Source organism: Centruroides vittatus, unplaced genomic scaffold (genome assembly GCF_030686945.1).
Source record: "Centruroides vittatus isolate TY-2023 unplaced genomic scaffold, ASM3068694v2 contig_749, whole genome shotgun sequence".
NCBI classification, from domain to species: Eukaryota; Metazoa; Arthropoda; class Arachnida; order Scorpiones; family Buthidae; genus Centruroides; species Centruroides vittatus.
Genome location: NW_027122485.1, coordinates 423,814 through 441,535, shown reverse-complemented (window position 1 = coordinate 441,535; position 17,722 = coordinate 423,814). Strand labels below are relative to the sequence as shown.

Here is a 17,722-nt window from a genome sequence, read left to right as displayed (position 1 = left end):
TGATGTCCTTTACATTGTTTTGGAATAGGTACTGTACAATTCTTTGTTTTTATATCGCAACGCGGCACATGAATGATGTCTCCGTAAGGAGTTTCAATTGGAAATTGATCCCTAATTAGATGTTAAGGAGCTCTTTGATTTTACAATATTCTGCTTCATTCTGTGTGTGAGAAGTACCGATGTCATTCAAAGCTAAAACAACACATTTTTTTAAGTGTACAAATCTTTCTATCGTTTTTCCGTTGTTACAAGATTTTTCTCTATTGTAGGGAGAATTGGACACCAATACCAGAGGTCACCGCTTTTGTTTTTGAAGTTAGTTTTATAAATCTTAGTATTTAACAATATAAACTTTTTATGCTAGAGACGACTTTGTGTCAAAATGTTGATATTTTTAATCAAATAATTAATTAATTCTTATGTTTAAGTCTAAGTTTAAAAATGGTTTTTTAGTTGAGAAAACCTGGTTTTCAAATTATGTAAATTTCTTCGGTTTTTAAAAACCGACAAACCCTACATTATACAGCTTTCATGAGCTGAATAAAAAAAATTCTAAGCTACTATCTTTCCTTGCAACATTTGAAACAATATTTTTCGTTCTTGTTCCAATTACTATTAAATCCTTGAAAATATTTTTCTAAAAGTACCAGTACAAGGGTCTATAAACAATATCTTATAAACAGCTTTATAGTGATTATTCCATTGATATGACTTGCAATTTCAATATTAAAATAATGTAATTGACATTATGATAACATTTATAATCTACTCATTTAGAAAATCATCTATAAAATCTTTCATATTTTGTTATAAGCTCTAATGGCCTTTTAACATTTTATAATACAAAGGGTCATTATAGTTTATTATAAAGTATGAAAGTATAAAAAGTTAAAGAAATTCAATGCTAAAAGTTCTCGAATAATGGAATAAGCTAGTATAAAATAAGTAATAAAGCAATGAAGTTTATTGCATTCTGAGCTTAAAATTCTCTTCAAACAATACCAGAGGTCACCAATTGATAAAAATGTGTACATACACTGAAATCTCATTCTGTATCAATTATGTAATAATCTATTATTTAAGCTACTCTATTTTATAGCAAGATAATTGAGGTCTTTTATTTTCATTTCTTTCTTTAAATTACTGTTTCTAATTCTTTTATCAATAAAATTATGGTTCCATAATTATTTTTGGATTTACTAAGAAACAAATTTTTCATGTTCATTTATAAATACCTGCATAAATTTTTTCATTATTTGAAAATAAAACCTATATACTGGTTAATGCCAAATATGAATCACCACTATAATTTCTTTTTTAATATTTAAATGTTTCAATTATTTTTATTGATTCTCATATGTAACTCATTTGACTGGAATTTAATATTCTCCACTAATGTCTGTATTCACAACCAAAGAGCAAGAAGATGAGTTAGAAGTTAACCAATAAGTAATCACATACTTATATTAAAGTGAATGGAAATTAGATTACTACTAACTATAGATCTATGGTTGCAAAAACAGCTGTAGGACTTAGTTCATTATTGTTGAAACCAATCTTGCAATTTTTATTTCATACAATTATTTATTTTACAAACTAGATAGTTAATTATATATATAAAAAAACTAATAAATACATAAAATTGAACTTCACAATTGTAAAATACTGAGTTAATTCCCATTCTTTGATGTAGCAAATTTAAATTATATTTGTATGATTAACTGAAATACTTTAGAATTTTAGATTTATTCATTCATTTTATAAAATTAATTTGAAACTGCCAGTCAAAGAAATTATACAGCTACAAAACTTTAACAAATTTGTTGTAATAAAATGCTTAACTTCTTTGTAAAATATATTAATAAAATTCATCTTCAAAAATAATATTACATGTAAATATTGATTTGCATAAATATTTAATTGTGTAATCTGATTATGAATACATTAAAATGAGAAATTTTATATGAACAAATGAAATGAAAATATTTAAAATTTAAGAATAAATATATATCTTTTTATATTAATTTAAATTTGTTATGTATTTACATATTTATATTCTTTACAAGAATGCTGATACCAACTGTAGTCATTTCTTGTACACAAAGCAATGATTAACTATCTGAAAAGGGTGCTGCAGAATATTTTAAAAAGAGAAAAGATACATCAATGCTTGTAATAAATTATTATTAAAGACAATTCACACTGTATTACTTCATACAGTAAGTGCAGATTAGGTCAAAAGAACATTTGACTTATTTGTCACAATTTTTTTTTTTTTTAACTTTTACATTGGAACACATCCTGCAACAGTTGTATGGACGAAAATGATGGTCCTTATTTTGTCTTTTAATTAATCAGATGATATAGCAATTGTTGTTGTTGTTGTTCTTGGTGAAAAAATTACTGCTGCATCATTATTTAAATTATACAATATAATGATTTTAAATGAATTATACAAAATTTCCTAATTCCCTAAATTTTTATGAACTGGTTACAATAGTAAAGAAAAATTTTGATTCTGCAATAATTTCATGTTTAAAATCACAATGAAAATAACACACTGCACTTATATATCCTTGTTATAAACTTGGTAAGAAAGGGAAAAAAGGAATTTGATTGCAAGCATTTTTCATTTTACTTTGTTATCAATATATTTTATTACATATCTACAATTATACATTATAATATTCTAGAATTTGATTTCTGCATAAAAATATTTTCTTTGGAAGTGTCTACTTTTTAATATTCATATAATAGGAGTGTAGTTAACTTTCCTTTGATAAATTATTATTATTTTTTCTTATTAACATACCAATAGGAGAGATAAATAATGTAAATGGTGCAAATTTGATCTGAAATCTTAATTTTACAGCTGCCACTATGCAACAAACACTAAACATTTCTATTTCAAATGAAATCAGATAAAAATCTTTCTCATTAGCTATACTATTGTTTTGTATACTAGTTAACAAAACATGATCAATTTTTTTTATACCTACAAATTTTTATGAAATCTTATGTAAATAATTGTATATTGCAAATTTGTACAATATTCAGTAACAAAAAACAAAACTCTTCTACACCCTTGTGACAATGTCAAACAAGATCTAGTGGGATGTATTAATTTATATAATTTACTAAAAACAAATGGATTAAAAAAAACTGACATTGTTAAAATTTCAGCTTATATAATGTTGCTAGCTTTTGTTATCACAATAAACAGTAAATAAAACAAATATTCAGATATGGAAGCTAGCAAAATATAATTACTATTATAAATAAGGAAATGACAAGCTCTGAGATGATGGTAAGATGTGAACAAGTACATTTTAAATAATGTCCGTATAGTATGATGAATTTATAATGCACAACTCATCAATATAATTACATTTCATTTTTTCTTCTGAAAAATCATTCTTCTTCAGAAACCAATTCTTTTATCTATTTACAGTTTTATCTATACATTAAATGTTCAAATTTCATATCTACACATTGTTAAATAAGTTCAAGGTTTCTTTTAACTTCTGGACGGGTTACTTGGCTTTGGTAACATCAAGCTATTGGAAGATAAACATAAATTAGTTATAACTTAATATCATTGTTAATACTTTTTTTATCTACAGTCTTTATAATTTTACAAATTAGGGATATATATATATACATATAAATTTATAAACAAAGTTTATCAAATGACTTAATATCTTACATATTTATTCTTGATCCGAATCACCATCGCTCGAGTAACCTTGTGTATGAGAATCTGGAGAGGGAGGTGAAGAAAGTGGTCTATGAGTCAGAGTGCGGTAGAAATCCAACCACTTTTCAAGCATCTGTGCAACCAACAGTGGTCTTTTAGGTATTTTTTGCTGGGCCACAAGAATACCACCTTCTGTTACACAGCAATCTAACCACTGTCGCATTATCTCCTCTTCACGTCCTACCTATTAATAGATAAATTATTAAAGAAAACGCTTTTGTTTTAAATTAAAATTTTGTAATAATTCAGTTTTACTTATTTTATTATAAATAATTATATACTATTTATAATTATTTACTATAAACAATTTAATAGAGAACAAATATATGATATGATTCTTATTTAAAAACTTTGACAAATTTTTTATTATTATAATAAATTAAACAAATTAATTGTATTATTACAGATATTTCTTAAATTTTGATGTATTTTGATTTTTTTATTTCTGGTAAAATAATTTATTCAAAATAAAATTAGTAACGTAAGAAATATAATCATCTATTGTTGATAACTTATTTTGGTAGCTATAAATATTATTTAATTAAAACTTAATCAATAAAAATATACTGCTTTATGTATCTCACAAGAATTTTAACAGTATTACAGTGTATGTAATGGGGGTCATTTTATGCAAAACTGATACTGAAACTAAAATTTGTTTTTTCATAAATGGCAAATAGTCAGGTTAATCAACTCATAGTGCCACTGAATTTGATTCTTACATCAGCAAATCTTTCCTCTCCAACTTCTGACATTCAAAACATGAAAACTACTATGCTATTCACAGTGGTTTGCACATAAATATTTTACTTATGTTTTTACTATAATGAATAACAATTATTCATCATGGTAAAAACATAAGTAAATTTTTTTATCATAATATGACATTAAGTTGTAACAAATAAAAACATGACTTACATAAAGCTTCCATAGAATGATTTTTTTATGAACAATAGTTTTAAACAATTCAAATGCCAACAAACAATTTAGCTGTTGTTTGTTGACAGCTTAAAACTGGAGTAATGAAGAGAAAATGCTACAAGTTTGAAATTATAATGATGTTCTATGAAAGCTTTATGTAAATTGTATTATTTTTGTTTTATTTGTTACAACTGAAGAGGGGTATTTACAGCAGAAATGCATTTTGTAACAACAAATGGAATAATAAATACATGTATTGCTAAAATAGTGAAGTAAAATTTTTAATTTGTTGCTGGAATCACACTGGACTTATTAGAAATGGACTTAATGGCTATAGAAAGAGAAACCCTGGCAGAGACCTATTTAATACAGTAGTATTATGATAAAATGATATTTACTTAGTCACCTATAGAAAAGACTACTGTATTTTCATAGAATGACTGGCATGCTGGTCTATCCAGGGAGACCTTGAAATCAGTTATTTCCATATGGTAAAAGCCAGCATGCCTGTTTATCCTGGGAAATGCCAACACGCTGGATTAAGTGAGATTATACATCCCTCTTCAGAAGATGCATAAAAAAAAAACGAATAAGTTAAGTCATGTAAAAACAAACAAGTTTTTATCCTAAAACTGTAAAATTGTCAGCATTACAATCAAAAACTACAATTTTATGTTTAATTTCTTTGTCTTGTCTTCTTTCTAATGACATAAAATACTCTTGGAATACTGAAAGTGTTTTTTTTTATATGTATTTTATTGTTAGTTGATTCAAACATGCAAAAATAAACATATTAAATTTAAGAAACTGGCTGTAAATTATCTCAGCTTACATTAATTAACCTCCACTTTGTGTGAAATTTGAGAAGGTATTATTTTTAAGATCAGGGTAGAACCAGTCAGTCAGTGTAGCCCACACTAACTGACTAACTACTACTAATACTAATAATAATTTCAATAAGTCATTAATTGTTTTATTGTTTTGTAAACGAAAACTGTCTTCCGATTTTAAGTCGATCAAATTACAATGTTGTTATTTTATTGTACTCCAAAGAATGTTTTCTTTAATGTTTAATTAACAACTAGTTTTGTTAGATCCGATTAATTTTATATTTTAGTCAAAGTTTAACTGGCATGCCAGGTAACCCTGGGGTTTCCAGCATGCTGCTCTCCCCACTTTTATGTGGCATGCTGGTCTTATATGGTGTAAGTCTTATTATTATTTTCAAAAGTAAAATGTTTTAAACACATTTAGAATTAATAGAAAATTGTTAGAATGATTTCATAAGTGTCTAAGCAATAATCTGAGAACTTATATGGCAAAATAAAATAATGGTTTATATATATAATTATAATAGTTTCTAAAAATGTAAAAATACTGTTATATTTATGTTTCTGAAAAGAATAATCATATTAGGTTTCTAGGAGTTATAGAGTTATATTCAATTATACAGTATGCACAGAGGACATTTACACATTTAGATATATATATATATGTGGTGCCCCCCACGCTGATATGATTTGGTTGAGTCCGGTGTTGTGTGCAGGCGGGAAAAAAGACAAACTGTTAGAGTTAGGAAAAAAAAGCAACAACGTTTCTGCTTCAAGACGATTAATATCCATTTAATGATTAGTATCAAGATGATTTGTTTACTGTTTAGTGTTATTCGTTTTGTAATGTTTTCTGTATCGTATTAAAATATATGTCATTATATGTCATAAGAAGCTCTTCGTATTCTTTCTTAAACTGCGTTCTGCATATGCTAACGCCCAGCCCAGCCATCTATAGACACCATATATATATATATATATATATATATCCAAAAGTCCTATGTGCATACTGTATAGCAGTATTTTTACAATTTTTATAAACTATCATTATCAAACAATTTAAGCTTTGGCTTCAGTTTCATCTAACACACATTTATTTCATTGTAGCAATACTAGTTTTAAAATAAATTAATCCAATAAATAAGATCATCAGAAAGTAACAAACGATGGTGAACTATATATGAAAATGAAATAAGAAAAAACTAGAGAGAGACATTTATTACATTATTAGATTGAAGATTTTGAATCTAAAAGAAATGAGCAATTATTTACTATGACATCATCACAATGTCAGGCTGCAATTTTTAATCATACTGTATTTTTAATTTATTTAATTGAAAATATATGCTCTCCATCTCAAATTAGTAGTAGCTTACCCCTGCACATCATACTTTTCCTTTAACAGTAGAGTTGTACCAATCATCTATCCAACACCTTTAAGGGAAAAATTTTTGAATTGAAATAACATGACTTCCAGTTTGCATCTGAAGTTTATACATAATTAATAGGGGCCTACTGTCCCTAAGCTTTCCATATCTGGTCTCATCTTTCAAATGAAAGATCAGATGTGGGACTCTGTTCTTGGGATTAAATAAAGACAGACAAATGACAATGGAAATTTATAGGTGTACAAGTTTTTTAAATTGCAGCCCAATAATAATTAACTTAAATTGAGTAGCATTGTAATTATTATTATTGTAATCTGCAGTTACTGGGCTACAATTTGAAAAATTGTATAGTCCTATAAATTCCCATTGTCATGTGTCTGGCTGATCTTCCTTCCTTAATCTCAAGAACAGAGTTAGATATATGAAAGTTGGTTCCAGGTGTAGAAGCTTAGGGGCAGGAAGCACCAATTAACTAAATATGAACTTCCGGTTTGCATTGGAAGTCACATTATTTCAATTCAAAAATTTTCCCCTGAAATGAGTTAGATAGATAACCAACACAACCAAACAACAATACTTTTCTTGTTACAATAGTTGTTATTGTAACAAGAAAAGTATGATATACAGGGACAAGACACTACTAATTTGAGATGGAAAGCTTATATTTTTAAGTAAATAAAATAAAAATATGATTAAACATTACAGCCTAGCATTGTGACGAGGTCACAATAAAATAATTGCTCATTCCATGATTAATGTATCATCATCAATTTTATTTTGCAATGTTAGCAATAAATAAAGAATAAATGAAATTAAATCAATAATTTTATTTATGTCACAAATCAAATCTTAATTTTAACATAATAATTGTTAATTTTTCCAACTTAACAGAATTATTCAACACTAAAACATTAAAATATCTTGAACTAACCTCATTTTGTGTAAGAAAATGCAAAGGTAATAACTGGTGATCAGCAGTCATCAATGGTAAGAAAACAACCTGTAAGTCATCACTGGTACGAATATTAGCACCTGCACCAAGCATATCACCAGAATCAGGTTCCATTGGTACTAAAGCTGAAAAGTGACCTCGAGTATAACCTAGAGAAATTGGAGATTTCCAGCAAAAGCTAGGTTCCCAAAGTAATGGAAGATATATACCTAAATTAAAAAAAATATATAAATAAAACTCCTGAAATAAGCATATACATAAAAATTTGTTTACAATTATCTTTTTCATCATAATTGTTGTTAATTATTATCAGAAAATATATATTTCATAAATCTTTTTCCTTACTTAAAGATTCTTAAATAGAATTCATAAAGTTTGTATATACTTTATAAGAATCTTAATTTTTCTTCAAAAATCTATTTTTTAAATTTTTCATTCATTAAAAACTGAGCTTTTGAAAACTGATGTAATTCTAATATATTAAATTAAAATCTATTTAATTGAAACAGATTATTCCTGATATCATTAGAAAATGTAGAATATAATGAGTGGTTTCAAATATATACATATTTGAAATCACTCATTTTATGTAGTAGAAAGATCAATTCTGTACAGTCAAATTAATTTTCCAACATGATTATCTACTATTTATTTAAATATAAATAAAAATATTTATGTTTGTTCATACTAATTAAAATGTTCTTGATAATAGAAACTGTGAGTCAGATGATCTATAACAAAAAAATAATCCAAAACAAAAAATGTAGAAAAACAGAGGAGAAGAAGAGAAAATCTAATGTATATAATGATCTATTTAAATCATGAAATAAGTGATATAAAGTTTTAATGTACATGATATTACAATGTAATTATTATTTTATTTCATGTTTGGGTGTGCAATCTCATAATTTATTGTAATATTTCTAAAATGTGAAATTCCAATAACTAAGAATTTAAATTTACAGATATAATACTCATTTTATTGTTAATGATTTATTTATTTGGATGATGGTAATTTGATTCTACATAGGAATACCTCATTTGATGGATTTAGCAGAGGATCTGCTATAATGTGATTTCAAATAGACACAAGGGATTCAATTAACCACTTAACCCTCACTCCTATCTGTTATCTTTTGGTATTGCACAATTTGGATTTCTTTTAGGTATATTTTTAAAAAGATCTACTTCTTGCATAATTTTGAATAATCGCCAGGAAAAAACACACACAGAGTGTATCTCTTCATTTCATCTTTTTGTATTTATGGTATTATCAAGCCTGTTTTAATTATGTTTTAAACAAAAAAAAATCCTTTTTAAACAAATTTCATTCTTCCCATAAAATATATACCTCCATTAGTGTGAGTTCACTTAGTGCAATAATTTTCTGGAGCACATTAATCTCTCTGAGCAAGTATTGTTGTATATCATTATAAATTGATAACTTTTTAATAATAAGACAAACCTTCAAATCGTGCAAATCCTAAGGCTTCACCTCGAAAACTTTTGACATATTTTACTCCATAAACAATTATCGGACGTCTCAAAATATGTGCAAGAGTAAAAACATGCATTTGCTCTAAAGCAGAGCCTGGCTGTGTGGCTAAGGACAAAAGCATAGCCCAATCTTCTTGCCACTGTGCTTCATCTAGTGAAAATTGTAGTAAATTTGCTTGCAAAGTTTCAGCTTCTTTCCATCTAGGATATAATCTAACAAATAAAATATGATATTAAATGTAACAAGAAAAACTTTATCAATCATTTTAATAAGAATATTTGCAATTCTAATTCTTAAAATTTGAGTACATAACAAGTATTACTCTTACATTGATGCAGCTTCACATAAACTGTCTCCTAAAGATCTCCTTAAAGTATTATCACGATCAAATACTCCCCAAGTAGCTTGAAGAGCAGAATCTAACAAACAATCACCAGCACTTCTATTCCACAAAGCATAAAGCCGTGAACCTAGCCTTTCCGTAAGCTCAAGACTCCAATTAATAATAGGTGACTCTTCTTCTAACTCTAAAAGATTTATTATTATTATTATTAAATATTTTTCTTTAGTTAATTTGTTACATAAATATGTAAATCTACCTTTTTGTACATCTCTATCTAAAAGTTCATCAAATAATGTTTGCTGTACAGGAGGTGAAAAATCTTCAATTTCTATTAAAAATTGAAAATCACATTAATATTTTGCATTTTCAAAATGGGGAAAAAAATTCTATTTAAGATTCAATATTTTAAAACAATTATTATTATTATTGAGTTTAGGGAGTTATACTCAGTTGACACCTGTGGCTGTGTACTATGCCAGACCATATGAGTCAAGGCATAGCAACCAAAACAAAACTAAAATTAAGTAAGTGTGTCAGTGTCAGTGTCAGTATTCAGGAATTTCCTAACAATATGGCATGTATTCAATATAGTGGCCTTCTGTAGTGTGATGTATGTGCTTCTATTCAATTGTAATGTTCCCAGGCTTTTGTGTAGTGTGTGTGGTATCACACCCGTACAGGAGAGAATGACAGGTACAATAAGCACTCTATCCATCCTCCACAGATGCCTTATTTCCTGGGCAAGTTCTGGGTACTTGCTGATTTTTCCAGTGAATATGTTTTGTACATTGTGAGTGTTTGGAATGGCTATGTCTATAATGTATGTGATTTTATTGTGTTTGTCAATGAGTATGATGTCTGTTATGTTAAGTGAGATATACTCGGTTAACACCGGTGGCTGTGTACTATGCCGGACCAGAGTCAAGGCATAGTAACCAAAACAGAAATTAAAGAAGTGTATCAGTGTGTGTGTCTGTATTCAGGAATTTTCTCACAATATGACATGTATTCAATATAGTGGCTTTCTGCAGTGTGATGTATGTGTTTCTATTCAATTCCAATGTGCCCATGGCTTTTGTGTAGTATGTGTGGTATGACACCTGTAGAGGAGAGAACAACAGGTACAATAAGCACCCTATCCATCCTCCACAGATGCCTTATTTCCTGGGCGAGTTCTGTGTACTTGCTAATTTTTTCAGTGCATGCGTTTTGTATATTGTGAGTGTTTGGAATGGATATGTCTATAATGTATGTGATTTTATTGTGTTTGTCAATGAGTGTGATGTCTGGTCTGTTGTGGTAAATTGTTTTATCTGTGATTATGGCTCTGTCGTAGTACATTTTGTGCGTGTTGTTTTCCAATACTGTCTGTGGGATGTATTTGTAGTATGGTTCGTGGATGTCTAATAATTTGTGTTTCTTTGCAAGCTCTTGGAGTATTATATTTGCTACTTGATTATGTCTGTGTAAATAATCTGTCTGTGCCAAATTGTAGTTGAAAAATTTTATGGGATGAGGCAATTTTATTAATCTCAATTATCATGAAAAATATTGAAACAATATTTTCAAATGAATATTAGAGTATAGTAATAACATTAATCTATTTATAGTTTAATTTTATAAGTTTTGTTTAATTTTTATATTATATAATTTTTCTTTGACATTTTGCCAATCAACTTTTCTTAAACAATCCCTAAACTGATAATGAAATTCTATTCTACCACTTGGTTATGTGTTAATTTCATGAAAATATTAAGGACATATTTAACATAATTATTGTTATCCAGGAAGAAAAAGAGAAATTAGTTATAGTGAATACTTTTTCCATATAATAAATTAAATACATCTTGTGTTAATTCTAATATAGTAGTTAAAAGTTCATTGCCTTCCATAAAAGTACTTGTATTTAAAAAGAGTGTGACATCAATATATATCATTGATATATAAGCAACAAAAAAATCTGTAATTTAAAAAAAATTATTTATAATCATGTGTATCGAAATCTAATTGTATTTACTAATTTTCACATCATTACTCAGAAATATAATTTTGTTGCTAGTGTTACTGTGTTTTTGCTTAAGGATATGTAACATCTGATTTATAATTTACTTTGCAAAAAAATAAATCATTGCTAGAGCTATTTACACTTTATTGCAAACTATCTGTAAAGACATCACTCCCAGACTCTTTCATTTTAAAATAACTAAATTGCTGAGAGAAAGTATATATCTAATATTATAACAATAATAATGTCACATGATTTTAAATATCTATTCATTTCTCCACATATAACACTGAAGTACTTTACTTTATACAGAATGCTGCAGAAGTTTACAGACAAGTATAATATAATCATAAACATGATATCCAGTCCACACTAAAATGCTTCAAAAGTACTTTTGTTTAGAAAGCAAGCAAATTTTTATATGATGCAAAAAGAATAAAAATTGTTTAATTTTGTCTTGTATTATAACACAAATAGAAGCTACTAGCATATTGGGAAGTATAATGAATAGCATCCTTCTGTGATAAATGGCGATAAATGTGTTAATTAAAAATGAAAATACTGGTTATAGAAATTCATTTATTATTGCATATCATATCTAATTTCAGTATATTCAAAAAACTTATTTCAGATTTAATTTTAAAAATTATTAATGAACTTAGTTCTTAAACAATTTCAAGAAATCATCAATTTAATAACAAAATTATAATACCTGCTGGAAGAGCAAAAGTAACAAATTCAGTTACAAAATAACATGAAAAGTCTCCTTTTCGCTGCTTTAAAGAAGCACTTATATGTCGTCTAATATCAGCTGCAATGTCTTTACTCATGTCAGATGGTACTCGTTTGGCTATAGGATGTGAAACACCCGAATTGGAAAGAAGAATTGGCAACAAATCTTCTCTCTTTAGAAGTATATATAAAATTTTAATTTGTTAAATTAAAAAAAAAAAAACAATTTTTAAATGCAAAATTTTTTACCTGAAATCTAATAGCAAGATGAATGAGAGTATGACCAACATCAAAAGCTGATGGTCTTCCTAATAATGAAACTTCACTAGCTGTCAACTGACGTGTGGGATCACCACTCAATGATAAATATTGTATCACAGGTTCTGCATCACCATCAACAACACCAGTACAGGCATTTAACCAAGCCCAGTCAATCTCCCTTGCCTTCCTGCGTAATTGGCGTAATCTACGTTCCTCTAAATAATTATTAGGAGTATGACTACTAGAGGTAGATGATAACTAAAAATATACATATAAACAAACATATATTATCTTTCATTCAATTCAAAACATATATATTTACTTTCATTTATTTTCAGTAATATGAAGTTAAAATTACATATATATAAAATAATCTGCAAAATAAAGAAGACATACAAGATAAAAGATTCAATAAACTTTTTCTACTTTATTATTCTTGTTGAGCCATCCACAAACCAAAATTAACTCCCTTACTTATGCAAAAAATGTAAAAACAGTATATCCTTGAAATAATCTTTATATTTTATATGTCATTAGATCAGAGGTTTCCAATTTATTTTTATCACAGAACCCTTTTCACATGATTTTAAATATCTATTCATTTCTAATAAAAAAATGTTGGAACCCTGAAGATATCAAGGAATTAAAGCATACTAGGTATTACACAGAAACTGAAAATAAAACTATAAAAATGAAATCAAAATTAATTAATTAAAATTGAAATCAAATATATTGAAAATTAAAACAATGTTTTTAAAAACTGCTTAAAAGTTGTTTTGAAATTTTCAAATTGTAAATCAAATCTATTTTTAAATTTACATAATTTGCATGTAGTGGTGACAGAACAATTCACTTTTAATATATATACAGATTTGACAGTTGTATTTTTATTTATATATTGGATCGTTTTTAAGATTGATTTTTTGAATGATTTTCTAGCTTTATGTTTTACTGTTTTTATGGTTTCCATTACCAATAAATAAGTCCCCACTGTTTATAAAGCTATAAATAAGTTTAGCATGTACAGTACATAGTCTCGAATCAAGTCCTCATATTGTCATACAAGGACTCAATCTGAGACTAGAACAATTACACCTCATGTTCCAAATCTGCATTGGCACATTCATACATAACTAGACTCAACAGATTTTATTGTGAAACCCCATATTTTTACCATACTCTTCCACAGAACACAAGTTGGGAACCCCTGCGCATTAGATAAAACCTACATCTGTAATAATACATTTTAAATGTTTATTTAAACTTAAATTTTTAAAGGAATTTTAAAAAAAAATGTATATTGTTTTATCAATTTCTCTACTCTTTGTTTTGTGAAGTTAATTGATTTGGCAAATGGCAAATATATGAACAGTAGAACTGCTCCAAATTTATTGACTACAATTAATTCAAAAATTTCTATCTTATATTAAGAAAATGTAGTAAGACCTAACATTAAAATAAATAAAAATTAGCATAAAATTTAAAATTTAAATTTGAGACTGCTTATTACCATAGAGAAAGTATATTTGTTTCCAAACTAGAAAAAAACTTTTTATAAGATTTTTTTTCTTTATTTCTGTATTTTTATACTGTATTTAAAGTTATATGAAAATATGAAATAATGATTTCCAAACTGGTTAATAATATTTAATGAAAGTATTTGAAAAATATTTCTCATTTTTCATTTTATTTGCAAATATATTATATTTATAACATACTAATAATAATAATAATTTGTGTTTTAAGTTACTATCTTTTTTCCAATTCTTTTTGTCCTGTGGAAACTAAGAAGAGTCAAACAAGTCAATCATGGTTTCAGGTAGACCCTCAATGAAAGTGACCACTTGGTGAAGGACAAGACCTAACATATCCAGCACAAACTGTCTATGAAAAATTTGAACATAGGACTTGCTAGAACAGCAGGCTGATACCTTACCTCTTCAGTCATCTTGGTCATCATTCATGCTAAGCAATAAGGATACATATGTCCAAACAATGCTTGATAAATATTTTTCCAGAAAATAGCAAATCAATTTTCACTTGTTTTGTACTCATTTCATTAATAATTTTTAGTCTACTTGCTTTTCATTATTCTTTATATTTCTAAATATGTAGTTAAAATATATTTTAAAGGTAAAAATTAAGTCTCTTGACAAATATTCCAAAATTTCATGAATAAACATTATAATTTTTCTGATTACTTTAAAACATCAAACCTTATATATATATAATATATATATATCTTTGCAAGTACTCTTTGTGAAATAATCAGAAAAATAAATTTCTGTTATCAATAAATTTATTTTTTACATATATATAAAAAAATTGGAATATATCTGATATATGAAAAAATATTTATAGTAAAAAACAGACTAATCAAAAACTGGTATCATTCTATTAAGATATTTTATAATGTATAAATTATAGCAGATTAAATAAATTGATATTTAATTAAATATTTTTATAAGAAGAATCAAACTATTCTGAATTTAAAGACTGCCTCCAATTCTGTTTATTGTGTAAGAATCAAATCACGCATTAACAAAAAAAATATAAACTTTGTAAATTTCATTATAATCAATTTTTAAAATTTACTAACTTGTCTTTCAGTTGCTTCAGTACATCTAATATTTCGGCGATTGCCATTATTAGTATTACTACAGGTACTTAATGTTCCTGGTGGAGATAAGTGCTGATTATTATCGTTATATAAGATATGAGTTCTGCCTTTGTTTTCGTCATCAGGAGAAATGTGTCTTGATGTAGTTGAATCTATTTTAGGACGATTAGTATGGCATAATATACACTGAAAATAAAATTAGAATTTAATTGAAATATTTGTAAAAATCACTGTTAATAAAAATATGCAGAAAATTTAACAATGATATAATCAGAGACTTGCAATTAACTATTCTAAAACAACACTTACAACTACAAAACAATTACAAACAAATTAACATTTTAAAATATATTTGGATTATAAAATAAGTTTAGATAAAACAGAAATTAAAGTACATAGAAAAGAAATTTTATATCAACTTATAATTACTTCAAACCAAAAGTATCATTTACATTTAAAATGATCATATTTAGATTCAAGATCAAAAAAGCAAAACTACAGAATATCAACTCAGATCTAAATAATACTTTCCTATATATGGAAAATAGCTGCTGAATTTTGATATAAACTCAGGATCATTGAAAAAAATTATGAAATATTAGTTCACTCTATTTCAAGACTTTTTTGAAAACAAGCTCCAAATGTTTCTTTTGTTGTAATGTTTCTTGTTCTAAGGTTTGTTTGTTCTGAAATTAATAGTTATTTAAGTTTGGTTTATTTAATTTATTGAACAAACATCATCCCTATTCATAAAGCATTATCTGTTGCTGTGTGGATTTATTAATAATTAATAAATAAATAATTAAACTGATCATCAGGTTATTTGCTTATTTATATGTATGTATATATACATACATACATACAAACAAACAATTCAATAATCAGTTTAATTCAACTATTCAAACTTGTTATAAATAAATAAGCCACTACACCCACAACCAATATCCAGCAAGAAAATACAAAACTATTTGAAAACAATGTTTTAATTTGTGTTGAATGGTAATTGTCAGGGTAACTGCAGTTTGCCTGACAATGACTGTTCACAACACAGATGAAAATGTTTGCTTTCATATAGATTTGTATTTTCTTGCTGGATATTGGTTATACATATGGTGTTTATCAATTTAATTATTAATTTAGATATAACAATACTGATTATTTCTAAATTAATTGATCTTGAAGAGCATAGATCAAACAGAGGTTATGGTAGCATAACTGGTAGCATAACAATCTGCATAGTAAGCAGGAGTTGCAAGTTCAAGAAACATTCTGGACCAACTTTTTCCTCCATAAATTCTAAATTAAATTAATTAATTTATTTCTAATTATTAAATTAACATAAAATGACAGCTTAACTGTCTAGCTCCAACCAAAGTATTTAATTCCTTAATAGTTTTAAGTTATTAGCTATTATGTAGTCCAATAAAATTCCAGTAGTTTGTTTGAATAATTTATACACATATATACTGCATATGTACAGTACATGCCATGGCCTAATATCTCAAGACAAAAGAACTGAACTGAACCGCTTGAGAGAAAAGAATAAATCAACAGAAAATGGTGTTAAAGGGCTTTTAATTCTTTTCATAGTGCTTTTGATATTCATATAAACATTGTCATCAGGCAACACTCAAATTGAACACTTTTTCAGAACAAAACTTTTGACATAAAGAATTAGAACAATGTTAATCGAATAAAATACAAAATTTTGAACATATGTAATGAGGTGTTGCTGGTTCCCTTCTACAACTACACAGGGGAGCCTATTCCTTCCAAAGTTTACTGGATGTTACAGCAGGGACCTAAGTTCATGCCCCTCCTCATGGTTCAGGCACCTCGGAGTTAGTTCCAGCATCTCTAGTGGCATTCAGGAACTGTCAAGCAGAGTCCAAGTACCCACAAATGAAATTCTCAGTTATCTTGACACTGGCCATTGTGAAACAACCTTCCATCAGTTCCAAAAATCGAGCAAATGGTCGATCTGTGAATTGTTACTTTTTTGCTGCCAATACGAGGCTCTTACTGTGTTTCCCTGAAAATAAGACCTAGTACAGGTTTTGCTGAATTGCTAAATATAAGGCCTCCCTGGAAAGTAAGACCTAGCAAAGTTTTCGTTTGGAAGCATGACTGCCAAACAGAACACCAGAGCATGCAGCTGTGATTCTTTTTAGCCTGCTGCCGTTATCCCCTACCTTCACTATCAGAGCAGCTGTATGCAGGACATGATGATATCCCCTACCTTCACTATCAGAGCAGCTGTATGCAGGACATGATGACTGTCACCTACCACCAACCCGGATAGTCCCTTCTGCAGTCGTCACTTGTAAATGTGCAGGCAAGGCATCAAGAGGTCCGTTGCCTGCCGCCATACCGTACGCTGTCCCTGCTGTGCTATACAAGTGTGCTGTGGTGAGC

General features: G+C 27.5%; 1 protein-coding gene across 2 annotated transcripts in view; it reads right to left on the bottom strand.

Moving 5' to 3' along the window:
• Window positions 1–2,167: 2,167 nt before the first annotated feature.
• The window catches only part of trbd (trabid), a 50,555-nt gene continuing 35,000 nt past the window's right edge, over window positions 2,168–17,722 (bottom strand). For both annotated transcript variants that reach the window (XM_067277541.1, XM_067277540.1), the window contains exons 4-12: window positions 15,287–15,493; window positions 12,676–12,945; window positions 12,407–12,599; window positions 9,946–10,017; window positions 9,675–9,873; window positions 9,314–9,558; window positions 7,828–8,057; window positions 3,707–3,941; window positions 2,168–3,557 (exon numbers count right to left, since the gene is read on the bottom strand). In XM_067277541.1, coding sequence (XP_067133642.1) covers window positions 3,711–3,941; window positions 7,828–8,057; window positions 9,314–9,558; window positions 9,675–9,873; window positions 9,946–10,017; window positions 12,407–12,599; window positions 12,676–12,945; window positions 15,287–15,493 — 1,647 coding nt within the window. In that variant the 3' untranslated portion in view covers window positions 2,168–3,557; window positions 3,707–3,710. The remainder of the gene's footprint in view (window positions 3,558–3,706; window positions 3,942–7,827; window positions 8,058–9,313; window positions 9,559–9,674; window positions 9,874–9,945; window positions 10,018–12,406; window positions 12,600–12,675; window positions 12,946–15,286; window positions 15,494–17,722) is intronic.